Source organism: Canariomyces notabilis, assembly GCF_033297395.1.
Source record: "Canariomyces notabilis strain CBS 508.74 unplaced genomic scaffold N656scaffold_28, whole genome shotgun sequence".
NCBI classification, from domain to species: domain Eukaryota; kingdom Fungi; phylum Ascomycota; class Sordariomycetes; order Sordariales; family Chaetomiaceae; genus Canariomyces; species Canariomyces notabilis.
In genome coordinates this window covers 184,584-209,740 of record NW_027041850.1, presented here as the reverse complement: position 1 = coordinate 209,740, position 25,157 = coordinate 184,584, and the positions used below count along the sequence as shown (strand labels likewise).

Below are 25,157 nucleotides of genomic sequence, written 5' to 3'. Positions count from 1 at the left end.
CTGCATCATTAAGGCACGTGATGAAACACCTGGCCTAAAATTTCCACGCTATGCCGAAAATAGCAACGACCTTGCATTGCTCAGTTGCTCCGTGCTTGTGCTCCCGCTCGGCCCAAATCAGACCATTTCTTGAAATCCAGTTCGCCGGCTTCACTCTTGCAACCATTGACCGCTACCAACGTTGAAAACGAAGATGTTCCTGCAGCGCTCCGCCGTCGCCATTGCGCGCCGCGCTGCGGTCGCCCCGGCTTTGCGTCGCAGCATCGCCACCTCCGCCGTGCGCCGTAAGTTCGTTTTGCAAGCTTTCCCGGAAGAGCCCGAGCCGAGCGAAGCTCCAAAATCTCGCGCACCGGGTTGCCGACCAGCGAGCTTCTACGCAACCAATTGACTCCCGGAAACTCGAGTAGCTGACGATTCTGGGATTTAGGCAATGCCGGCGTTCCTGATGCCCCCAAGTTCAAGACTCTGAAGGGTATGGATGTTCCGCTTTACACATCGTGGTTGTGGTTGCATCATGGCTGCCCGCCCTCGCGGCACTACTGACGTCAGGCTACCTACTTGCTTTGAGGTTGGAGGAAGAACCCCTTACAGCCTAGCAGTTGGGCCCTAGGAAATGGATTTTGGTTTGAAGCACGGAGTGCTGGATGGGAGAAGATTGCTGACGGCTGGTTTTTGGGTGAACAGAGATCAAGACCGAGGAGGACCTCATCGGCCCCGGCACGCCGCCCGGACAGGTCCCCACCGATCTCGAGCAGTCCACCGGTCTGGAGCGTCTCGAGATTCTCGGCAAGACGGAGGGCATCGATGTCTTCGACATGCGGCCACTGGATGCCTCGCGCAAGGGTGAGTCAGCCTACTTTAGCGAAGGTGGAGGAAACCAAGACTGACCACGGGGACAGGAACACTTGACAACCCGATCATGGTCCGCTCTGCTGGCGAGGAGCAGTTCGCCGGTTGCACCGGCTACCCCGCCGACTCTCACAACGTCCTCTGGCTCAGGGTTCGTTCTTCTCATTAACACAGTCCTGCGAGGTATCCTACTAACGCTACATCCTCCACCAAAGATGACCCGCGACCGCCCAGTCGAACGGTGCCCCGAGTGCGGCAGCGTCTACAAGATGGAGTATGTCGGTCCTCAGGACGACCATCACGACCACCACCACCACGGCTGGCAGGAACCCAAGACGATGGCCGATTTCGTCAAGCCGGAATACTGGTAAATGGGTTGATTGGCTGTGACGCGGAACGGCCAGAATTTACAGAGCACGATAGTATGATGGCGGGTTGGACTTGTAGAATATCCAGGACAGGCAGGCGAGCTGTATAGAGTTTCCTATGTGTCTGACTTGTGCTGCGCCATGTGTGGCCTAGTATGGCTCGAGAGGAGTAACCAGCCAGATGATTATGAATGCACCAGGCTGCTTGCTCTATTAAGAACCCCGTCCTACGTCCAAAGGCACGCCGGGCGGAGTGATGCCTTGAGATAATGGGCACCTGCCGAAGAGCTTCTTGGAGGCACGACAAAGGTGACCCAATCTCGACATGAGTCTTTCATGTTGTAGCCTCGCAGGAGGCCTGCGGCCCGTTCGGGTATCTCACTTGAAACTCGTCTCGGTCCATGACAGGCATGACCAGCTGCTCGAGGAGGGCCGGCGAGAACTGGTTAGCCTCTTCCTGCTTTCCTCCTTCCCTTCTCTCGGTCCAAATCCGGTCGGAAATGGAGCTCATGATCAAGGTTGATATCATGGCGCAGTTTCAGGTCTTGTACAATACCAACAGACGGCGATCTCTCAGCCCTCGTCGTCGCCGAAGCTAAGCTTAATCTTCTTTGCCTTTCTCTTTGCCTTGGCGTTTGCAGATGAAGCCGGTCCATCCCGGTCGTCGAGCTTAGATCTCCTCTCCCCTCGCCCTTTCTTGTCATGTTCTTGCGCCTCCTCCTCATCAGCATCAGCATCAGCACCAACGACCTTTGCGACCCTTCTCTTCTTCGACCTGCCCATAGCATCACTGTTGCCCGCAAGCTTCTCCCTCGACACAGCACCGTCATCCGCCGCATCACTCCGCGCAACGCTGCCATTTCGTGCTTCTTCGCCTTCCACCCCGGTGGCAGTACTATCCTGCTGCGCCTTGACGCTGCCGTCGGGGTTTAGAGCAACGCTCACAGCATTGCCGTGCTCGTCCACGACCAGGGGCGCGTCTTCAGCTTCCGCGCTGCCAGAGCGCGGCTTGCCGGGCCGTCGTCTTGCCGAGAGGATCGGGTCGGGAGCGTTCGGGTCGGTCTCGGCGTCGGCTTGGCCTCGCAGGCGGGCGAGAAAGGGTGGGAGCGTGGAGGTGTAGTGCAGGTTTTTGGAGGTAATCTTTTGAGACATGTTGCAGTTGGACAGCAGCGAGCAGGAAGAGTCCGTCCAGCTTGGTACCCCGGATCTACTTCATGCAGTCGAGCGCGTCGAATGGAGAGTGAGGGACCAGTTGAAAGCGCAGTTCCGTCGTGCTACGGCAGTAGGTACTGTGCTACCAAGTCGAGTCTCGCTTTAGTTTACCGGTGATGTATTGAAACTGACATGGGCACACATTACAAATGTGCTAACGTCTGGAAGAGGAGGCTGTTGACGGTTCGATATCGGCCAGGATCGATAAGGAAGGTGGGCTGGAGCCTGGAGGTTGCCGAGGAGCTTTGACTGTCACTGTCTGTCAGAATCATGTAATGACATGTATCAGTGGCGCCTATCTGTGAGATCCGTGCGTGAAAATACGGTAACATTACTCTACCCAATGCGTTCAAGTTGCACCCTGCACCAAGCCTCGACTGCCGGCGGTGATGCAATCGCTGTAACGTACCTTCACTTTATCAATCACATACCTGGCTCGGCGCCCTGCATCTTTCCCAGGTTGGGCCGCACCGCTGTTTCCATCCGTTTTCCATGCATCGCCTCTCTCGAGGTCACTCCGCAGACTTAGGTGCTGCCTCAGTACTTGGAGTTCATGAATGTTCTGGCCAATCTGGCACCCGGCCTTCTTCCAACCAAGCACCCGCGGAACTGACCCGGGACAATTCAGCCTGGGAGTGATTGCAGCCTTGTTCGTGCTGCGAGTGACCAAGTTCTATCCTACTCCGTACCTTCATACTTATCGAACCACGAGGCAACCAGCAACGGTTTCAAGGTTACCCAGCGACCGAAGTGGCGATGCACGCCCTGTCGGATGTCGTCCCGTCTCGCTCACGTCGCTCACGTCGCCCAAATGACTGAACCACAGTTAATGAGGCATTGTACCGTATGTACATACACCCAATACAGCCTCGTCGCATACCCTACCGACTTAAGTCACTTTTTCCACCAACTGCCCCTAATCCGGCACCTAAAGATTGCATAAGCTGCCCACGGTAAGAAGCGTCGATCTGCCCTCGGTTTAGCCTAACTACCTACCAGTACCTATCGCGTTTTGAGCCTCAACGGGGGACTTCTGCACTCAAAGATCCCTGGAACCAGGCGGTGGCAATGACTGCCTTATCTGAGCGGGACATAAGGACGCAGCCCTTCTTCCACATCTGGCCAGCGGACCGCTTTGCACCCTCGAAGTGGCTTGTAACCATCTTGTACCCGGGGAAGCAGGCGGGTCAACCGGACCACTCCCGCGGCGTCTGCTAACCTCTCCCTTGAAGCACGTTGCAACGCCTGCACTCAACTCCTGCAACGAGGAGTAAGCACAGACGTGCTGTCATTCGCCCCGGATGGTCAAGTTTCCCGGGTCGTCGGCAAGCCTTAAAGACGCATCCCTGCTCCGATCTGCCTGTACAGATAGCTTGGCACAGTCCCCTGCAAGCCTCAACTAAGCTCCGAAGCCGCGAGGACTGACGGTGACCGATACCGACTGTCCGTTGAGTCCCTTCACCCTTTACCACGCAATGTCACCCACAGGACCGACCGCTCACATGGCCTCTACTATCAAGTCGAACCCCGCCAAACTGGCCTTCCCACTTGACCGAACCCATTTGCTCTACGGCCCGAGCTGAGGGGGCGCAGAGGTTCGCAAGATGTGTCCAGTCCCTGCCTGTTGTCCCCCTCCTTCACGCCAACGGAACCCTTCCCCGCCAGCCCCTCCAACTGCTGTAGCACCTCGAGGGCGCCAGCTCGCGGTATCCCGCCGAGAAGGCGGTGAAGGGCGCGCGGCCGTTGCCGGAAGTGGTCAAGAAGCTGAACCCGCGGTCTAGCGGATATCCAAAGTCGCTCTCCGGGGGTCTGAGATACCAGTTCCCCGGGGCCAGCTTTGCCGCGCTGGTTACACAAAGCCCCAGATTCCCTGTCACATTCCCATTCATGTGTTTTCTGAGTTGGCAACGTCATTTAACAAAGCCTTTCCCGTTTCCCCTGACACCGTCCCTGGCTGTAGTCCGATTGGACCCTCGCCAGCGTCACGATGCAAGAATGCCCATGGGTCCAGCACGTTCCCCTTGTCAAACCCGGGAGTCGAGGAACTGCAAGGGTAGGCCCGGTTTGGGATGGCTCAGGCATCTGCGGCTCTCAGTTGTATGAGCTGGCAAGCTGGTTTCGCAATCAAGCCTTAAAGATAACAACCGCCAGTTCCCCTCTGTCAATAACGTACATTTCTATTTACATACGTCTTAGCAAGCCCCGCGATTGTTGTCCTATGGCTTGAGCTGTCATCAATGCCCTTTCTCGCGGCCCCGCTCCTGCACTACCTCTCTACGTTGTCGTGACACTGGCCTCTCACCAATCGAGGACGTGCTGTCGTCAATCACCATGCCGCCTGCATTGGACACTCGTCTTAACTGGGCGGCTTACAGGACCAAGATCGAGGAGCTGTACTGGTTCCAGAAGAAAGAGCTTCCCGAAGTCATGAAGATCATGGAGGATGACCACGGGTTTGTGGCTACGTATAGTTCCCTCCCCTCTCCATGTCGTGGTGCCGATATCTGACTCGGCACATAGGCAGAAAATGTACAAGAAGCAACTGAAGGCTTGGGGTCTTCAAAAGAACATCAAGACTTCTGAGATGATGGCCATGATTCGCATTGAGGGCCGTCGTCGTGGAGAAAACAAAAAGACCCAGTTCATTCGGCACGGCATCCCCGTGGAGCCTGAGAAGCTCCGCCGATTTGCCAGGCGCCACAAGCTGGAACTCGGCGAAACCCTATCACCATCGGATCAGCAGGGCATGTCTCTTCCGCTCACGACCGAATGGCCATGACTAACGAGTCAGCAGCGGCAACTCCTCCTGACATCACATACAACACGCCTGAGCCGGACACTCTGAGCAGCACTCTGCCGCTCCTGGCGGCCCAAGCCGACTTTAACCCGGGGAGAAAGAAGGCGGAAAAGACAGACCCGGTCATCTCCACCGGGCCACGCGACCTAGAAACGAACGTGAGCCCGTCCAGCGGCAACCCGTGCTGGGTGTCATCATCCACAATTTGCTGGCCCGCCAGTGATGCGCCCAACAATGCTCAGTCGTCTCCGAACCCCCCTACCATGGATGACCTGTTTATTTCGCAAGCCTTCTCCGGGCCTGGTGTGCCGGATCTCTCGTGTAGTCCGTCTCGCGACTTCACTGAGGGCGTATTCTCTCCGCCCGCTTCACGCTGGGCCGGATACATTCCCGACACGGGATATCACGAATGCTTGACCAGAGCAGACGGCATTCCTCCTTGGATTTTCGTGTCACAAGCGTCCCATCACGCTGTCCAGCCTCCTAGTTACGGTCCAGATCGCATGTTTCCGTCCCTTCTGCACGGCTACAGCGCAGCCATGGCCCAACCAACGAGCCAAATGCTAAATTTTTCAAACGTTCAGAGCCCAGCCCGAGGGATAATCATGACCCGGGACGCCGCTGGGTCGAGCCTTGGAGATTCCCCGCTGCACGATTCTGTGATCGAGGGAAACGCCAGCCAAACCAGAATCTTGCTAGAGGCCGGCGCTAATCAGAACTGCACAGTCCGTGGAGGCGTGACGCCCATCCACTGCGCAGCCTTCCAACGCAATATCGAGCACGTTAGTATCCTACAGGAGTACGGCGCGAACCTGAGCGCAGTAACAGACAAAGGCCAATCAATCCTCCTCTTCGCCGTGAAGCGGCGCATGATCGGCGCCAGCGACATGCTCTCCTCCCATTCCCATACCAAACAGAACACCGAACCCAAAGCGAGCGAGTTACACACCGACGACGCCACACTCGCCGTCATCAACGCACTGTACGACTCTCCAGCGGGATGGCCCCGTTTGCTGCAAAGCCTGAACCAGCCCGACAAGGACGGGGTGACCCCGCTGATGCTTGCCGCCGAGGCCGGTTTCATCAAGACAGTGACCATGTTTTTACAGCGCGGCGCGCGGCCAGACCTGCGGGACCATGTCGGCTACACGGCACTCAAGTACGCGGCTAGCGGCGGACATCGGGATTTGGTGAGGCTGTTGCTTGAGGCGGATGTGAGGGTCCAGGAGCGCGATTTGAGCCATTTGCTTAAGCTGGGGAGTAAGAATTTGACTACTACAGCAGCAGCATGCCCCAGCCCCAGCACGACGACGACAAGCCCGGTCTACCACGTGCATGGGGACGGGAAGGATGGCGGCGGGTGGTGGGAGAGGAGGAGGAAGTGTGACGGGGAGGTGGAGGAGGAGAGGGATGACGACAGCTCGGCGACTATAGCGGAGGAGATGGTCAAGCTGCTGAGAGAGATGGGGGTGGGGGCGCTGGAGGGTTTGATAAGGTTGGCGGAGCAGAAACGGAAATTGGGGGTTTTGGAGGCGCTGCTGGCTGCGGTGAGGAGGCTGGATGTGGCGGTGGTGGGGGTGGAGAAACGGGGCTCGCAACTTGAACACAGCAGCGGGTCTTGAAGCGATGCGGCGGGACTTGAGTTTACCAGAAAACATGAACCCAGCCCTGGGTCGACGATGCGGTACTGTACCGTGCCGTCCTGCGCTCCCACGACTCGCGACTGGGTGCTTGGTTGATGCTTACATGGCGGGAGCGGCGGGGCGGCTAACCCTCAGGATCCGGTGCGTGCCGTATCTGCCATCAGTTTTCGGGGTTTATATCCTGGTTTTCTGTCAGCCTGGCTCTCGGCGGGACAGAGTCAAATACGTATATCCTACATTGGTAAGTACCTTCCACCAATTATGAGTGGTTATTTGGTGGTGACTGACTTTCGACACCGCAGAGGGCGTTCAGGAAGTTGATATACATCCCCATGAATGAGCAGCTCTAGGTTTGCGGGTATAGGGGACTCAAGGGGAGGAACGCCTGACGACTGACTGACGCTCGCAGGGCTCCGTAGACTGGAAGGGCTCTAGCAGGTTGAGATTCCATTCTTACAATGATTAGCTCTAGTTTGCGGATATAGGAGGCGCAAAGGGGAGAAACACTGGCGGTGGGGTGAGAAGGAGAAAGGTTGAAGTTGAGGTCAGTTGAGGTCAGTTGGTGCAACGGCAAATCCAGTCCGGGACAAGACAGGGAGTTTAGCATGTGATTGCTACATCAGTTACCTAGGTACTCGGGTATTTAGTAGGTTAGCCTGGCCTACTGTTCTGTTGCCTTATTTATCTCCAGTTGGTGCTCACAAATGATCTACGCAGTGTTTAACATCATCCCGTCCAATATCGCAAATACCGGTAGCAGAATCTCGCTTTTGGACTTTTATTCACCACCAGACTAGTCGAGTCAAAGCTCATATTGTAGACTCCAATGGAGTTGCCTCTAGCCGGTCACTGCCTAGGATAGGCTCAAGTACTACCACCAGTCCGATGTACTACCAGCCTTCCACGACTCCAAGCCCATAACCCCCTTTTCCCTCACGCTCTGATAGTAACAGCAAACACCCCCTGCCCAGCCCCCACATAGGCAACATTCTTATCACTCTCCCCCCTACCAAACGCGCACGAGGTCGACCCGGTCACACTCCCAACCTGCGTCGGCCTGGGGCTGGCAACCGCAGGATCAACCTCGACAAGCGAATTCCTCCCATTCGTCGCCACATAAATCTTGCCGTTCGGCCCAAAGCACAAATCATCCCCCATCAGATTCGTCCACAGCGTCTGCACCGCCCCCGTCGCCTTGGCAGTCACCGGATCAACCGCCACCTTATGAAAGCTATTCCTGAAAATATTCGTATACCACACCACCCCGTCCCGGTACTTGATCCCATCAATCCCAAACGGAATGCCCCCCCACGGCTGCATAGTCGGGTCCTGCAGGACGACCGCATACGAGCCCGTGTTGACATCGAGCTTGTACACAACGCCCTTTCCCGCGTCGGCAACCAGCACGCTGCTGTTGTCGAAGACGGCCAGGCCGTTGAGGTTGTTGGCTTCGGTGATAGTCTTGATCAGCGACGATTTCGGGGTACTACCACCCGAAAAGTCGACCTTGTAAATCCCCTTGCCGCCGATCACGGCGAAGATGTCGGGCGCGTACTCGCCGATGCCGCTGAGCCCCGTGGCGCCCGACACGGCGATGGCGGTTGACGAGGTTTTGGCCACGGGGTTGATGGAATACAGGTTGGCGCTGTTCATGTTGGTCGCGAGGATCTGCCCGTTGGCGCGCACCGCGACGTTCTCGATGGATGAGAGGCGTACCACTTGGGTGGCGGACTGGCGGGGGGAGATGGCCGCGCCGTTGCATGTGGCGAGTGACGCCAGGATGGGGAGGAGGAACAACATTGTCGTGGTGAGTGCGGAGGTATTGTTTACCCCTTTGAGTTGAAACCAAAAGGTGCGACAAGATCTGGGTCGTGATCTATACACCGCGCGAAGGTGAATATAAAGTCCAGAACCAGACCTTCAGGATAGAGGACATCTTCTAGAAGATATTCCCGCCCGCTCTGCACCCCCTCCCCTCATTTCCCCCGTCACTGCACGATACACATGTCGTGACGGGGCCAAGGCGTAAATAGATAGGGCTTGGCGCCAGGCTTTCAACGGTGAAATTTGGGGCAGCCGTAGCCTAAATAACTGCTGGCGGGCCAGAGTACTGGTCTGGAGTTTCTTCCTGGGGCGAGCCAATCTGGCTAATCTGGGCAGGACGTCGTTCCGGCCCAAAGCGGCAACACCGCTTCGGCTCTATCCGAGAGTGTAATAATGGCCCGGGATCCAGTAATACTGTCCGATGATTGCGGGAGTATAGACCAGTAATCATGGCTACTATGTATATCCCTATGTTTAGGTCGAGGGGGTGACTAAACATTATCGCATACTTGCCGGCTGTCTGGGGTCTCATTCTCCGACATAAGGTATGCTGCTGCTGTGGAACTTGATGAGAGTTGGGAAGGTAAAAGCCTGCAACGAAACACATTAGTACTAGTAGTATGACAAGCCTGGAAGGCTCCGAGCTGAAGTAATCACGATGTCTAAGCGATCTCCGTCTTGCTGGCGGCTTGTCATGTGTGGCGTGAAGAGGAATGGCAATGTACGAGAGAAAAATCTAAGGCCCTTCTCAGGCTATCTTGTGTTAGCATTAGCATAGTCTCCTTACATATACCCGAACTCTGGTGCTAATGATACCACTAACCTGGGTTGTTATAAGCGCGTGCAGTGTTAGACACTCAAGACCTTCAAGGCTGTCTCCAAGCTGACCCCTGGAGAGCATTTGTAACGTAACGCCATGCCGGAGCCGGACCAGTTCATCCTGAGATGTTTCCATCATGGATGTATGTTAGAGGCGATACCGAGAGTCGTGTGAACGAACAGGGAGTAGCCTAAGTACTTTCATCCTACAGTCTTCCTCCCTCGTTGGCCAAGCTTCTCAGCAGTTGACCTAAAGCCTAACGACCTGGTACAATACCACATCTTGCTCGCGTCTCTCTCCTTGCTGGTGAGTTGGGCGGCCTTAGCTCCTTTCCGGAACAGAGAGCTCTGGATGGAATCAACATAGAAAAATTACCTTACGCGGTCAAAGCCGGGAATCGGAGAGCATTATTCTTTGCCCGGCTTCCAGTTGTAAAGGAATAGTACGGTATGGTGATGCCAGCCTCTGTTGGCTCATCGTACGCGTGGCTGCCAATGAGAGCAGCGTAAGTCAAGTCCTTTAGGGTATGTGTCTCAGTCAGCAACATCCTGAGCAGAGAAGCCCTCACGCATCCCCAGCATCGGGCAAAGCCGAAAGAAGGAACAGAGTCACGTTGCACCTGCAGAACAGGGAACAGGGGCCTGCCATTCCTTCTTGGCCAGAGGCCGCGTCTGCCGGAAGGATGAGCAAGGGCTCCCTACCCGCATCCTTGCCCCGAATCCTCCCCTCAAGGAATCACACCAGAAGACGGTTCAATGCCGTGGGTGAATCCCGGGGACAGAGATCATCAAAAGATGCGATGAATTTGGTGGTTTTCTTGAGACTAACAACCATCACAACGCCAACCTGGCCCCTCAAGACGGCCAAAGCCTCGGCTAGACTCCTTCTGTAACTTGAAGGGGCAGAGACTTGTAAAAAAAGGAGACAACCAAGCATATAGTAATAGTAACCGCCAAACCTGGCAGTCCGCTCCCTCAACCATTAAACAAACAAGGGGAATAAACGTGAGTCGACAGCCAACCTCACCACCAACCAGCAGATGCTCTCAACGCCTCGCCCGCTAACTCGATGAGAAAACCCCCCGGTATCGCCATGCACCGCCCAACCGCACAGTTGATAGAGAAGATGTACTTGTACAAACCGAAAATAGGTTAAAAGAGTTAGTTTTTAAAGAACCGACGTTTGGAACGTCATCGACATCGACTCCGACTGATGTACCCCCTGCTGATGATGACAGCTGTGCTCGTAGCCCTCAAAGTAGGGGGCATGATGCTTGACCGACGACGTAAGCAGGTGAAGGCCCCTGCAAGGGGTAGCCACGCCCTGCTTGACCAGGTTGTTGATGGACCGCTCGCTCCCATCAAAGACGTCATAGGGAAAAATCATGGACCGCTCGCTGACAAGCTTGGTCTGGTCGAAAGCTCCCCGTTCAAGCAGGAGCACCGCGCAGCGGAGGTACCTCGCTTCCATGTGGATGTCGGAGCGAACATCGGTCCGCTGGATGGCGTACTTGACCAGCTGGAGCGGCGTGTTGCCGCAGTTGTTGAAGACGTTGACGCTGCAGCCCTTGGCGCAGAGCACCTGTACCGCCGTGACAATACCAAACTCGGCTGCGTAGTGCAGCGCCGTGTTTCCCTCGGTATCACGCTGTGCGAGGAAAGCGTGGAGATCAAACCCTTCTTGCTTCGAGGTTGCGTCAAAAATGCCCTCTAGCTTGGCGCTTAGCTCCTTCTCAGTAAAGCCTCTCCCCGCTGCAGCCCGGCGGAGCAGCTTCATCAACGGAGTCCGTCGCACGGCTTGTGCGCTGCTGTCGTTTGGGTCTAGGCTCGTGTCGGCCGGGTGCAGTGATATCAGACTGTCGGATCCGCATGTCGATGTGTCGGCGGTGGAGGGTGGTGCCCTTGAGTCGGAGAACTCTGGGAGATAGCGCCGGATAAATTCCACTTCGTCACCAAAGATGCGGTGCAGTTTTGGGCACGCCTGTTCCAGATTCTTACGAATGCTGTGCCACAGACGCTCACCATCTGCAGACCTGTTTGCAACCAGGAACCGGGCCGCCCCATGGCCGACTTCCCTGAAGACGTAGTACAGCGTCTCGATGGGAAACTCTTTCTTCGCGACGAGGTGTTGGAGGAAGGTGTTCTTGTCGACATCCCGGAGGCAGAAGTCGTACCCCTGGGACCTCAACTTTCGAATGAGGTTGAGGAATGAGACGGGTCTCATACGTGGAGATTCTGGAGGGTGGTACACGTGAAGGAACGTCTCACCGCGGTGGTTAACCATCTGGGCATCATCCGTATGACGGAGAATCAGCAGCAGAAGGGAGATGCGGGCGCCCCATCGAGCAGCTACGTGAAGCAGCGAGTTGCCATACTTGTCCACCATGTTTGCCTCTTGGTCGGTGACAAAGAAGTGCCGGAAATCGGCTCCCTCATTCTTTTGAGCGACGATCGCCCTCGATAACCTCCCATGTACGCACGAGTCCGAATCAGTGCCCGCATATGCAGAACAGCACATTTGTAGCAAGGCGGTGTTCAGCTCTTTGTCTGTGGGGTTGACCGTTGAGAATTTGGATTTAAACAAGCTGCCAGATGGTATGCCCGTGCCCAGGAAAGGCTTTCGGGGCTTGTCTTGAAGATGGGCGAGAAACATTTCCCGAGACATATTGCTGAGTGCCGTACTCGGCCCGGCTCCATTCAAGTTGACATGCTTGGATGACGCCGACGACGAAGTCCGTGCCAGACTAGAGATTCCCGACGAGATGCTGGACAGCACCGAAGCCCACGACCTACGCTTGGCTGATTTTGTGGATGGAGATGTTGAGGATGCTCGGGATGGCGACTTATCTCTGCGATACGCGTCAGGAGTCGCTGTCGCGTCAGTGCTGTTGCCGGGTGGGGTCGATCCTGGCGAGTCGGACTGCTTGATTGTGGTGGGAGTTTCGGCCAAGTGGACCGGGCGTGGATAATGATCGATCTGCATTGGTATCATTGGTATCCTGGGAGAATCGTCGACAAAGAAACCTCGCGATCGCGCTACTTCGAGCCGCCGGCGAGCCTTACTGACCCTCATTCGGCGTTCCTCGCGCACCGACCGCAGAAACCGCACCCGAACCAGCATGGTGGCCAGATCCCTCGGTCTCCAGTCGTCGATCCTACGGTCGGGAAGGAGGTTTTTCAAGTGCTTGTGTGTGTTACGCTGCCTGGGACGCCAGCTGCTGTCAGTCTGCGAAACGTTGCGCGGGCGAACAAGATTGCGCACCTCGGATCGAAGGTGCCGTCTTTCAGAAGCTCGAGAATTCGCACCAACGGCAGCCGCTCGCTCTGCGTGCAGATATAGAGCCGCAGCAGCTTCTTCTGCTTCTCAGCCGGCCATGGCTTTTCGCGCCGTCCCCGACGAGCAGGCGGCGGCGACACGCGCGTGGTGGTCGCAATTTCCATCATCCTGGCTGCCAATCTGCCAATCCTCCTCACTTCAAGTCCCCAGACTCAGCGACGATCGCGACAAAGCCAGATCCGAAAAGTTTCGAAGTTCGTGGCGGTCGATGTGGGAATCCAGTCCGAGAAACATTTGCTATCTGCCGATCGTCTGCGGCCATTCACGGGGTCGGGGATGTCGAGGATCGAGGGATGTTTGATTGTCGATTGAACGGGAAAGGCTGCGTGACACTGCTGCCAGTGACGATGAGGCTTCGGGACTGTCCCGCCGGTTTTAAACATGACAGCGCCAGCCAAACACTGGCGTGCCAGGGCCATGGCCTTCCCCGATTGGTTCTAGAAGCTATCGGCGGCCAATCACTGAGCCGAGAGGCAAATTCGCTAACCCCGGAACCAGTCCCCAAACCCTGGGTCGCAATTTCCACCGCCCAGAGTCCAGAGGTGGCCTTGAACGGTTGCCATTGCCAAAGTGGCCTTAAGGACCGTTCCCCCTCACCTCAGGCCGCGCCGCATTGTCACGGTCCGAGCGAGGCAAGCTATTGAGAATTTCTGGATTCGGAGGCAGGCCCCCTGGTGGCATAGGTTGCTAGTAATGCAATTCGAACTGCGACTCTCTCGCTTTCAACTGCCGATCCCCTTTTCTCGTGCGGTCAAGCCAAAACTGTCCAGCGGCATAACGTTAGGAGAAAACGAAACGCAAAGTTACCGCAGGCTGCTCGGCATGGCTGCTCCGCCGTTGCGACACAACTAATGTTAGCGGTGGAGCGGGAAGGGATGAACTGCAACAGTGAGACGCAACATTTTTGGTGGAAGCATGAGGGGTGGACGACTGAGGAGGGGGGGTGTCTGGCAGCGGCTGGCACCATGTGTCTCTGCAGGTCTGCCGGGGCCTGTCAGGTTACACGAGCAGATTGAACCAATGATCTTGAGCAAGGAGCATTACTGCGCCCCACATAGCCCGAGCGCGCAGGCTGGTTGATGGCCTGAAGCGGCTAGCTCCGGCTTGGCATTGATGTACCTACCGTAGTGTAAATACAGTACACGTACACTGTTACTGCGCTAGTGAAAGCGAGGCTTGCCGAAGCCCGGCGCGGCGCACTTGCATCCTGAAAGTCCAATTCCAATCAGGACCTTCGGGAAGTGGGCGATAACATGATGCACTTCGACGGGATAATACACAGATTGCTACTCTGACCATCGGTACGGATTACTGGGCAAGGTAAGTAGGTTTGTTAAGGTAGCATTCAGTGTATTTATGCACTGTACTGTACTGTACAGTGGGTGCGACTCTGGTAAGTTGCACGATAATGTCAATCGGCATCATGCGTCTGTCGAAAGTTTCTTCTTCCCCGCGCTATCTCAGTAATCAAGAACTTGTAATATACAGTGCAATACGCTGCTCGTACACTACAGTACGAATTACATTCACTGTACGGATACCCAGTGGCCTGAGTGTACTGTACGAGTAGTACCGGTATAGTATACCTTACTTCGTTATGTGTATCGTATGTATTGTACAACACAGGCATTTTCGTAGTTCAGTTGTTAACTTGTTCGTAGCTGCACTCCAATCCATTGTTTCTCAGGGGCTAGGCCAGCCGGGCTAAACTGCAATCATCTTAACGACCTGGTAAACTGCATGTTTCACCCAGAAGGGAGCAGCGCACCGACACTGGGACCTGTCAACTTGCAGAGTCCAGACCAAATGTCCGGTTCATTGGACACATTCATGGAATGATTGCATTGATGGATGAAATGCTGCCAATGACTACCAATCAATCCGTCAACGGTCAGCATTGATGTCCCAATGGTTACCTCCTCATGGAACTGACTGCCCATCCCAACGTCAACGGAGAATTTCCATCTGCAAGTCCTCGGCAGCTGTCGGATGTGGTCCCTCGGGAGGCGGATCGTCCCTAGTTCGGCATCCTGGATACGAACCCGGCGTTGTGGATCGCTATGTCCATCGCAGGCATCTCCTTGTTGACATCTGTCTCGGACGGATAGCAAGGAAGCTTCTGACTCGTTTGCTATCGGACAATTCCAGGCACCGCAGACTATTTTCGGTGCCCATGGATATTCAACAAGCAAATGTGAAAATGGAACCAGCATCGACGTCAGTCAATCGTGTTCCCCGATGGTACACAAGTTGAACTTGAAGAAAAACTCACAGCTGAGACTCGCCAAGCCAGCTCAAACCTGCCTCGTGAGGCTGACCCGGACACATGCAGGGAACGAACATGACTGGAATGGACATGGGTGGAGTTTTCTTCTGAAAGCCTCTTCGTGATTGATGGCTTGGTGGAGCTGAGAGGCGATTTCTCGTATCGGCGCGGGATCTCGAATTCTCGATGCAGTTAAAACCAGCATTGGCCGTCCGCGCTGACTTTTCTCCCTTTGACCTGCCCTGACTTGCAAACACATTCGTTGTTCCTTACACTCGCTTCAGTCGCTCGTTTGCACAGAATCCAAAGCGGAAAAGGTTCATCTCACACTCACTTCAAGTCTCCCATCGGAGGAAAACAAGAACAATCACCTCCCGCAAACCAACCGTCGACTCACCAGCAAAATGCGCGCCACAATCCTCCCAACCGCCCTCTTGGCAGCCTGCTTCCAGCTCGCCAGCGCCATCACCATCACGTCCCCCTCTAAGGGCGACGTGGTCGACATCTCCTCAGGCGCGACCGTGTCCTGGTCGCGCGTCAACACCGACCCGACCAGCGCCCACCTGTTCCTGGTCAACATGGCCTCAGGCAACACCCCGTTCAGCAAGGACCTGGGCGAGATTGACCTCTCCAGCCAGGACAGCATCACCGTCTCGGAACAGGGCGTGCCTGATGGCGAGGGCTACCAGTTCAACTTGCAGAGCATCGCCGCGGGGAATACGGGCATTTTGGCGCAGTCGGAGCAGTTTGAGGTTAAGAATGGTGCTGGTGGGGATGAGTCGTCTTCGTCGGCTACTGGGACTGCTACTACCAGCATGACCAGCAGTGCTGCGGCTGGCGAGACGGGTACCACGCTGACGACTACTACGACTGGTACGGCTACTGCGACTACGACCTTCTCGACGGCGGTTTCGTCTGGTGCTACCGGAACGAGCGGCGGTGCCGGCAACGGTGCTGGTGCTTCCTCGACGGGCTCTGCGGCGGCGTCTTCCAGCACCGCGGCCGCCCCGGCTGGCATGGCTGTGCAGGGAGGTAGCATGCTGGCTCTCGTGGCTGGTGTGCTAGCCGTCATTGCTTAAGTCAAGCTACTTGCTGTGAAAGGGTAGTAAAAGGGACGGTTGGAGCAGAGGATGGAGTTGTTACGATACATGTACTGGATAGACTAATACGACGGTTGGAGATGAGACTTTAGGTCTTGATCTGTCCGCAGGCCCGCTATGTCCCTCCCTCTCTGTGTGATGTGACGGGTAGAAGGTCATACAATGTCGGCTCTAGTCCGTGATGATCTATACTCATCGGGTTTGTAAGGTTTGTAACAATGAAGCTTGGTCTTGGTCTTGGTCACTCGAAGGGGTCACTTGCAAAGAGAGGCAAGTCTCAGGTCTGGTCATTATCGTCAATTCCTACCTAGCTGGGTGCTAACTCCCTGTCCTCCCCTCCAGCTGGTGATGCGTGCAGGCGGTCCCTCCAGCCTCCTTCAGGCCGGACCCTGCATTCATTCCGTTCCGTCTCATAAATTCCTCAGCTCCTCCTGCGGAGTCGGCTGAGGCCTTAAACCTCGCCCCGGGCCCTGCGGCGGCTGGTCAGATAAGCACCACCGCCCCGCTCCCGGTCGGCATCCGAGTCTTCGGTATCATTATCATCATCATCATCCTGTCCCTGTCCGTTAGTAGAGGTAGTCACTGGCAGCTCATCAACGCGACAGCCGGCAACCTGAATGTAAGCAGCACCGCCAGGCCGCCGGACCAGATAGGCATTGTCATCGTCATCGTCATCGTCATCTTCAACCTGTGCGTGCATGTCATCGGGATTGGTCAGCTGCGCCCACTCGTTCAGCTTGCGCATGACATACTCGAGTTCATCGGCCGTCGGGCTGCGACGCCGGCCTTGCTCGGCCCCGGGCCCGGTCTTGGAAATGGGAGTAACCTCGCGGGCACTGGCGAATAATCCCTTTCTCGCTTCCTCCACGGCGATTTGGAAGAGAGTGAGGCGGATGCTGGGATCCCGCTCCTCGGTGTATGTGGGGACGGGCGCGGTGGCCGGGGCGGCTGTGCCGGAGGGAGCGGTCTCCGAGGCCGGGGTGGCGATGCCGGGGGTAGAGGTGCCAAGAGCAGCGGTGTCCGGAGTAGCGGTGCCACTGCCCGGGGTAGAGGTGGCCGGGATAGTGGTGCCCGGGGTGGCGGTGCCAGAGCTCAGGGTGTCCGGAGTAGTGGCACCAGGGGTAGGGGTGTCCGGCATTGCGATGCCCGGCGTCTCAGTGTCCAGCGGGGTGATATCCAAGGTGATGAAGATTGAAGTGGCTTCATAGTCGTTGTCCTCGTGACCAGAGGCCGCACCAGGAGAGGGTGCCGGTTCCGCCTGGCGAGGGGTGTCGGGGAGCTCGGGGAGCATGGTCTGCTCAGGCTCGATTGTCAGCATTTCTACGGCAGCGAATTCTGCGCGTAGAGAAAGTGTTGTTAGATATGTTTTTTTTTTTTTTTTTTTTTCTTGCAATTCGTCAGGCGTATCGAGAATTGCGTTTAGTTGTCGATTTGACAAGAAGAGAAGAAGAAGAGAAATAGACACGAGCATCGGGCGAGAGAGCCATCGTTTTATACTTGATTTGGCAACACTCGATGTTGGTATCATGTTGAACAGTCTTGTTGTTTTCGTGTATGTAGACGGTGAAGACGCCACGGCACAACCCATTGGTTTAAGGGATACTTCTTGATCTCGCCGCTGCTCGGGAAACAGTCCAAGCCCCAGACAGATCCCCCATAACCATCAAACCCCTGTAGTTGAGCTTCTACACCTTGACGGCAAAATGTAGGAGGGTTTCAGGGGTGTTCTGAAGTTTATTAGCGACTGGACTGGGGACAAACCCCTGTAGTTGAGCTTCTACACCTTGACGGCAAAATGTAGGAGGGTTTCAGGGGTGTTCTGAAGTTTATTAGCGACTGGACTGGGGACAAGTGCAAGTTCGTAGTAGTGGATAACTCCTTGGGGCACTTGCCTACTCACGCTTCAGCATCGTTCATCAGTCCGTCGAGCTTCCAGTGGACTCGTGACCTAGGTTACTGGTAAATCCAATGCTCATTAATGTCCAACTTCGCTGCATTAAACATCATCACATCATCATCCCCCCTGACATACCCTCCTGAGTCCGTCCTGCACAGTGCAGGCTACCCCCGACTCGGAACTTGAACCCCCCTCCGAGCAAACTTCCACACATCCTTCTCCCCCTCCCCGGCCATCAACCGCAACAGATACCTCTCCCAGTACCCAACAAGCGGTTCCTCCGGCAACTCCCTAACCTGCGGCACCATAGTAGCCGCCCCGTGTCCCTTCAGCTCCCCATCAAAAACCCACTTCCACGCATGATCATCCCTTTCCACCGGATACAGCACCTCCATCGGATACTCCCCCGACCTCAACCTCGCCTCAGGCAACCCCCCCTTCAACCCGGCCCCCAACCCAGCAGCAGCTGCCACCTTCTCCGCAACCTCCACGAGTTCCCCCCTCCCCAACTCACCACTAACCCCCCTTTTCAATTCCCATCTCCCCCTGCCTTTCTCAACCCCCTCCCCACCACGCAACGCCTCGCACTGCCAAACCCCACCATCATCCAACCCCAACCCTCCACACGCCAGCCTTACCCGTACCGAGGCATGAATCCGCTCGTTGGTGTACAGAAGCGGCTCGCCGGTATCCTCATTCGTCGTCTCGTCCACGCGCAGGACCAGCCCGGGACACCGGACAGTCTTCCCCGCCATGGTGGTGATCACACTCGTCGGGGAGCGGATCGTCCCCAAACCCCAAGCACGAGCCCCCGCGGAGAGCAGTTGTGGTGCGGAAGTTGAGGCAGCAGCGTGGTTGCATGACGGTTTGTCATCATCACGGTCACGGTCACGGTCACGGTCGACACGGGAGTCGGGGCGGTCGCGGTCGGGCAGGCGGGAGCGGAAAGTGCATTCCACACTATCACGCTTGGGGTTGGAGCGGCTGGAGTGGAAGATTTGCGAGGCAGTAGCCCAGGGGAGGGGCGCGTCTGGTGTGGAATTGCGACCGAAGAACTTGCCTACGGAGCGTTTTAGAAAGTCAAGTCCCGGCACAGGAACAGAGAGGAAGGATGACGCGCCACGCTGCGGGACACAGGGGAAGGGATGGGCGGCTGAGTAGCGGAGGGTTTCGAGGAAGACGGCCGTCATGCGCCGGAAGTTGATTTCCACGCCGACTGAGGAGAGTTGGTCGCACATCCCTGATATCACCATCACATGTGAGGTTAGCGTACATGTATGGATGGGCTGAGAGGGGTCAGGGGAAGTAAGTACTGACAGGCTAGAGTGATGTCTGAGATCTGCTGGTCGTGCCAGCCGCCGCCGACGTTGCCATGGTTGCCCGGGAACCAGACCTGCTTGAGATTGGTGGTGCTCCCGGGGAGGCGCTCCCACAGTGATGGGCGGAAGGCATAGCGCGGCTCGTCGAGAGCAAGCGCTTGGAAGGCGTTTTCGACTTTGTTGGAGATTTGGGTGTTGGTGAACCTCCATGTGCAGGACTGTTAGCTAACCCTCGCAGCTGCGGCGGAAAAAAAGGGGGGACTTATTGATCGGATGACCCGCGAACCCCTATCACGGGAGCCGGAGGGATGCCGAGCGTTCCCACCGTGTCCCACACGGCGAGGGCCTTGACCTTGATTTCGGTCTTGCCATCGTGGTATGTGTCTCTGGTGTATTTCATCTTGATGCTTGTCAGCACTGCTCAGGACATTAATCAACATCTGGGACTCGGAAATCAAGACTGCCCGCCCACTTACCGTTTTCAACCAATTCTTATACTGCACCATCCTCGCACTCTCCCATTGAATCTTCGCCTGACCATGCGAACCATTATACGCCGGCAAGTCACCAACCATATACTCAGCCGGATCCCTCGTCGGATTCCCCATATTCTCGTAATCCTCAAAAATAGCATGAAACCTCTCAAACCCCTCCGGAGTGAGCAAGCCAACCGAGGCAATCATATCAGCGACCGACCGAGCAGTAAACGCTCCCCTCGAGAAACCAATCAGGATAATATCATCCCCATCAACATAGTTCGTGCAAATGAAATTGTAAACCTCGCGAATGTCCTGATCAAGGCCCATTCCAAAAGCACCGCCCGTAAACCGGTCAATGGAATTCGCCGTGCCCACGCCCGCAAAATAGTTGATGACCTGGTGGGTGCCATCGCAGCAGGTCCGGCACAGGACGCGCGATATGCGCGTCACGTTTGATGGAGGCTCGCTTCTAACATGGTTGGAGAGGTATGAGTTAGGCTTGTGTTCATTGATCATCAGAGCTACTCCCTGGCCGCTTAGTACCTACCCCTTCTTACCCAGTGAATCCATCCATGTTCCATCGCAGCAGATGACGAGGCGCTTGGGGGGACCGCGACGGAGGTCGGAGTGCGTGTGTCCGGGATCCAGGGGTGAAGCCATCGCGAAGTGCGCGCTGTAAGTCAGGGATAGTGCAACTTGTGCTTTAGGAGGAGTGAATTCTCCCACCGGGCATCATCAGGGGGAACTGTCCCCCTTTTTGAGGGAAATACGGTATCTAATTAGCGGATGTCGGAACTGATCAGCGCCAGGTCTGAGTTGTGCAACTTTGTTGCAGCAACATCAATTGGACCTCATGACCGGGGGTGTTCTGTGTGATGGACCCTGTCACCGCAGACAACGCCTTCTCCACCGCTAGGAAGCCCAAGTCGATTCGCTTGCACCATGCATCGAGGCGTTGACATTGGGAATCGTGCCATTCGGCGACGGGCGAGATCAACAGTGCAGAAACGCCAGCGCAGATCGGGACTAGACGCCGACGGCTCAGCTCTTGGCAAGCAAGACATGAACGGAAGGAGCAGCCCAGGCTAGTCCGGAAGCAACGATTTTGTCTCGGGCATCCACAGTGAGGCTTTTGGAGTCCCCGAACTCTGAGTTTTTGCGGGCGCTACGAAGCAATCCACAGGTACTCGTTAAAACCTACATTGGACCGAAACACTGCATGTCAAGTGTTCTGAGAGGCTGAGCCAATGGGAATTGGCATCGTGCCTGGACGACGTCCAAAGGGAGAACCGCTGAAGGATGGATCCGAGTACATACGGAAACGGAGTCGGAGCGTCTTAGCCCTTAGGTAGCGGAAGACAAATGCACGCAGCTGAGCCTCAAACTTACCTTACACAGATCACAACATATCTCAGATGGCTTACTCAAGTCAGCGCTATGGATTGACATGCCGAGGCATGCAACATCAACATGTCGATAGCGACGCGGTTTTGATCCGTGTGCTAAAGTATTCAGTTCTCTTACCTGACACCTTCCCCCCCCCCCCCCCCCCCCCCCCCCCCCACCTCTGATGCAAAAGAAGGGTATGGTTACGTCACCATGGTAGTCGGTGGGTGCTATGAAACTTACCTAGGTACTTTCCTGTATGTAGAACCTTAGGTAATATAGGGAAGCTTCATTCGATAAGCACCTTCCGGGAGATGGTTCAGAAACTCATTTCCAACTTCCGTAATCCATAGCCGAATTTGTTGCGGGGATCACGGCGCTGGGGATGCGGGGAAGTGAAGCAGACTGGAAGCTTCAGACCTACGTTGTCCAGTAACTCCGGTTTCTTAAGATCCACTTCGCGTTCAAGGCCTCTTATCTTGAGCTATCTTGTGCTCCTCCGCCCGGTCCCGTCTGGCTCGCGGGGCTCGGGACTCGGAAGTGGTCCGGCTATTCCTCTGCTGCGGGCTCGGCACAGAAAGTCCAGTCGGAGCGTCGGAGATCAAGTGGGGTACGGTGCAGCACGAAGGTCGCTGTTGAGTTGAGCTGTCGCAACACTGAAATGACACAAACGCCAGCGACGTGCTCAAGGCAAACTAAGTGGTTGCGGGGCGTTTGAATCCCAAGATTCCTCACCTTAAAGAAGCTCAAAACTCCCGCTCTTCATCCACTAACATACGAATCTAATAACCACCCCAGTCATCGACTCATCGCCATGTCCACAGACTGCGAAACAACCGACGTGCTCATAGTCGGCAGCGGCTCGGCCGGTCTCTGCGCAGCCGTCTGGCTCGCCCGCTTCGGGATCCGCTACAAGATCCTCGAGCGGCGCGACGGGCCGTTGAAAATCGGCCAGGCCGACGGCGTGCAGACACGTACCGTAGAAATCTTTGACAGCTTTGGTATTGCGGAGGACCTGCTCAAGGAGGCGTATCATGTCCTGGAGATTGCGTTTTGGTCTCCTCACAGTGATGACAGCGATGGGAAGGTTAACGGCGGCATCAAGAGGTCCCATTATGCTCCTGACAAGGAGACGGGGCTCAGTCACCAGCCGCATGTCATTCTGAATCAGGCGAGGTTGAATGCCCTGATGTTGGGGGAGTTGGGGAAGGGTGGTGGTCCGGGCGGAGGGAATCCGGTGGAGTATGGATGTGTGGTCACGGGGGTGGAAGTTGATCATGATGAGGCTGCTGTGCAGGATCCGGATGCGTATTGTGTGCAGGTCACGGCGGGCAAGGATGGGAGGGAGAGGAAATACCGGGCAAAGTACGTGCTGGTGAGTCACGATTTATTCCAATCCTTCGGCTCCAAGACTCCGAAACTGACGGACATATCCAGGGGTGTGACGGCGCGCACAGCATCGTGCGCAAGTCCCTCGGCTTCAGGATGATCGGCGACAGCTCCGACGCCGTCTGGGGCGTCATGGACATCTACCCTCTCACCAACTTCCCGGACATCCGCAGGAAGTGTGTCATCAACTCCGCTGTCGGCAACATCCTCATCATCCCGCGCGAGGGCGACGCCATGGTCCGTTTCTACACCGAACTCCCTGCCGGGACCAAAGTCAGCGACGTGAGCCTCGAAAACCTGCAAAGTCACGCCCGGTCCGTGTTCAAGCCGTACAGCATGGACTTTGCCGAAACGGCCTGGTGGTCGGCCTACTCGATCGGCCAGCGCCGCGCCGACTTTTTCCATCGTGACTTGCGCGTGTTTTTGACGGGAGACGCTTGCCACACCCACTCGCCCAAGGCGGGGCAGGGCATGAATGTGAGTTTGCAGGACGGGTATAATATAGGCTGGAAGCTGGGCATGGTGCTTAGGGGGTTGGCGCGCGGGAGGGAGCTGCTCGAGACGTATGTCCTTGAGCGGGAGAGGACGGCTACTGAGTTGATAGAGTTTGACCGATACTTTACGAAGCTGTTTAATTCGAAGTATCGGCAAGATCACGGCATCACGCCCGAGCAGTTTGCTGAGGAGATCGTCAGGGCGGGGCGGTACACGGCTGGTCAGGCGATACGGTATGATGAATCGGTTATTACGTCCGCGGGGGAGCACGACAGGGAGGTGGCGAAGGGGATTACGGTCGGGATGCGGTTCCCCACGGCCCAGGTTGTGCGGTTCTGTGATGCTAAGGCCATGCAGCTGGTCAAGGGGCTGCCGGCCAACGGGCGGTGGTATGTCGTGGTATTTGCGGGCGATGTGACGCGGCTGGATGCTGCGGTGCGGTTGAGAAAGGTTTTGCATCTGCATCTAGGAGGTGGAAAAAGGGGGACTTGTGCTGATACTTCCTGTACAGGCAGCTCTATCCCTTGAGGAGGTGGCCCGACGGTTCACGCCTCCCAGCGCTTACCCCGACAGCGTCGTCGACCGTATTCTGGTGATCGCATCGGACAGGAAGAAGGTTGAACAGGAGGAAATCCCCGAGTTTTTTACACCCACGACGGGCAAATGGGGGATGAAATGTGAGTTTGGGCACTCAACACAGGCTCGGGATCCTGCTACTACTATTAGGAGGAGTGATAGCCAACATAAAGACGGTGCTAACCTTGGGATGTTTGCAACTAGGCCTGACCAAAGTCTTTGCCGATGATGAGAGCTACAACTCTGGCCATGGACATGCATACGAGGCATATGGAGTTGACCCGGGGAGAGGCGCCTTGGTGGTTGTAAGGCCTGATCACTGTGAGTTGAGGCCCATAGTAACCTAGAGTCGACCGTTGCAAATACTGACTTTGATCGAACAGACGTGGCTAAGGTGGCTGCGCTGGAGGATGTCGAATCGATTCGGCATTTCTTTGAAGGCTTTCTGTTGCCCCAGCTTTAGCCACAATGAAGTTCTGATCGACGACCTGTTTCAAGAGACTATATTACGATGACTCGGAGAGCCGGTAAGGTACCTGCCTACCTCGATCCGCGTAGCACCTTACTGTCTGCACGAATATCATCTGTCGAAGTCTTATGATACAGCGCCTTCTCTCCATTTTCCTTCTTATAATGCGTGCCGTCTGAATTTCCTTCGTGTACTTTGACCAGCGGCACTTTTTACTCTTGAAGTATATGAAAGGCCTAACCCTGTAGATAGCCCGACTTCAACTGGCACACACTCTCCGACCCCTCAAAAGATCAGTATTACCGCTAAGACATTGCTGATGCTGACTAGTAGAATCTCTGAATCCCGCTGCGGTTTCTTCACGCGGGCCTCAGCGCCTCTTTACACACCACAACTGATAGGCCAGGCAACTGGGCAGCACTGATTGGTGGCGGTATGGGAGGCATCGGGGGACCATACAGCTGTGGCCGGGTGTCATACAAGGCTCGGATGCAGGTTTACGGTCAGGCATCACGGCCTAATCGTTCCCTTTGGACCTGCACTTGTGCAGAACGTGGCCCACAGCAACACTTGATAATATTGATCGGAGCCTCACGTCCTTGTCCAAAGCCGTTGACACCCTCCTGGTAGTGTTTGCTGCCTCTGGGGAGAGCCTGCGAGATGCCGATTGGGGCTTGGCGACGGTTGAGTTGGTCACGGCAATGCGCCTGACCGTCTAGATTAGGCGCCCGCTGCAGCAAACGCGGCACGGTATGCCTCTCGAGCATGGGAGGCCCACCGCGAGGCTGCCAAGGCAACATGTCGACGATGGATCCCGAGCTTGCGCACTGATGAATGAGAAGGTTCTCACCCTGGGGCGAATCATGGATGTCAGCTGATGGCTGTCTCTGAGGCTCACATATCGACTTATTTTACGGGATCTCGCCTTCAGA

At 56.0% G+C, this 25,157-nt stretch overlaps 10 protein-coding genes across 10 annotated transcripts; 4 read left to right on the top strand and 6 right to left on the bottom strand.

Moving 5' to 3' along the window:
- Positions 1-4: 4 nt before the first annotated feature.
- N656DRAFT_839443 (COX5B-domain-containing protein) lies at positions 5-1,220 on the top strand (the record flags this gene model as incomplete). Its single annotated transcript, XM_064818900.1, has 5 exons — positions 5-284; positions 428-472; positions 685-843; positions 900-1,000; positions 1,065-1,220. Exons 1-5 carry the CDS (start codon positions 194-196, stop codon positions 1,218-1,220), a joined length of 552 nt encoding a protein of 183 aa, XP_064666519.1. The 5' UTR covers positions 5-193.
- A 570-nt stretch (positions 1,221-1,790) lies between these two features.
- N656DRAFT_771410 (uncharacterized protein) lies at positions 1,791-2,369 on the bottom strand (the record flags this gene model as incomplete). The annotated part of the gene is made up of 1 exon (XM_064813857.1): positions 1,791-2,369. One exon carries the CDS (start codon positions 2,367-2,369, stop codon positions 1,791-1,793), a length of 579 nt encoding a protein of 192 aa, XP_064666518.1.
- A 2,374-nt stretch (positions 2,370-4,743) lies between these two features.
- Positions 4,744-7,001, top strand: N656DRAFT_365977 (ankyrin). The gene is made up of 2 exons (XM_064809400.1): positions 4,744-4,894; positions 4,950-7,001. The coding sequence occupies exon 2, from the start codon at positions 5,199-5,201 to the stop codon at positions 6,846-6,848; it is 1,650 nt and encodes a 549-aa protein (XP_064666517.1). The 5' UTR covers positions 4,744-4,894; positions 4,950-5,198; the 3' UTR covers positions 6,849-7,001.
- An 801-nt stretch (positions 7,002-7,802) lies between these two features.
- N656DRAFT_716868 (NHL repeat-containing protein) lies at positions 7,803-8,669 on the bottom strand (the record flags this gene model as incomplete). The annotated part of the gene is made up of 1 exon (XM_064812163.1): positions 7,803-8,669. The coding sequence occupies one exon, from the start codon at positions 8,667-8,669 to the stop codon at positions 7,803-7,805; it is 867 nt and encodes a 288-aa protein (XP_064666516.1).
- Positions 8,670-10,232: 1,563 nt separating this feature from the next.
- On the bottom strand, positions 10,233-13,367 carry N656DRAFT_783599 (ankyrin). The gene is made up of 2 exons (XM_064815989.1): positions 12,775-13,367; positions 10,233-12,715 (listed from the first exon to the last, which is right to left on the bottom strand). The coding sequence occupies exons 1-2, from the start codon at positions 12,954-12,956 to the stop codon at positions 10,681-10,683; spliced, it is 2,217 nt and encodes a 738-aa protein (XP_064666515.1). The 5' UTR covers positions 12,957-13,367; the 3' UTR covers positions 10,233-10,680.
- A 1,175-nt stretch (positions 13,368-14,542) lies between these two features.
- N656DRAFT_783597 (uncharacterized protein) lies at positions 14,543-15,301 on the bottom strand. Its single transcript, XM_064815988.1, has 2 exons — positions 15,182-15,301; positions 14,543-15,066 (listed from the first exon to the last, which is right to left on the bottom strand). The coding sequence occupies exons 1-2, from the start codon at positions 15,205-15,207 to the stop codon at positions 14,595-14,597; spliced, it is 498 nt and encodes a 165-aa protein (XP_064666514.1). The 5' UTR covers positions 15,208-15,301; the 3' UTR covers positions 14,543-14,594.
- On the top strand, positions 15,182-16,521 carry N656DRAFT_783595 (uncharacterized protein). Its single transcript, XM_064815987.1, has one exon. The coding sequence runs from the start codon at positions 15,520-15,522 to the stop codon at positions 16,192-16,194; it is 675 nt and encodes a 224-aa protein (XP_064666513.1). The 5' UTR covers positions 15,182-15,519; the 3' UTR covers positions 16,195-16,521.
- A 144-nt stretch (positions 16,522-16,665) lies between these two features.
- On the bottom strand, positions 16,666-17,533 carry N656DRAFT_831933 (uncharacterized protein; the record flags this gene model as incomplete). The annotated part of the gene is made up of 1 exon (XM_064818643.1): positions 16,666-17,533. One exon carries the CDS (start codon positions 17,531-17,533, stop codon positions 16,667-16,669), a length of 867 nt encoding a protein of 288 aa, XP_064666512.1.
- Positions 17,534-18,276: 743 nt separating this feature from the next.
- On the bottom strand, positions 18,277-20,570 carry N656DRAFT_801368 (uncharacterized protein; the record flags this gene model as incomplete). Its single annotated transcript, XM_064818115.1, has 5 exons — positions 18,277-19,352; positions 19,430-19,635; positions 19,710-19,831; positions 19,908-20,379; positions 20,458-20,570. The coding sequence occupies 5 exons, from the start codon at positions 20,568-20,570 to the stop codon at positions 18,277-18,279; spliced, it is 1,989 nt and encodes a 662-aa protein (XP_064666511.1).
- A 1,226-nt stretch (positions 20,571-21,796) lies between these two features.
- N656DRAFT_365555 (uncharacterized protein) lies at positions 21,797-24,440 on the top strand. Its single transcript, XM_064809399.1, has 5 exons — positions 21,797-22,671; positions 22,734-23,630; positions 23,692-23,857; positions 23,961-24,077; positions 24,140-24,440. The coding sequence occupies exons 1-5, from the start codon at positions 22,111-22,113 to the stop codon at positions 24,217-24,219; spliced, it is 1,821 nt and encodes a 606-aa protein (XP_064666510.1). The 5' UTR covers positions 21,797-22,110; the 3' UTR covers positions 24,220-24,440.
- The last annotated feature ends 717 nt before the right edge of the window (positions 24,441-25,157 follow it).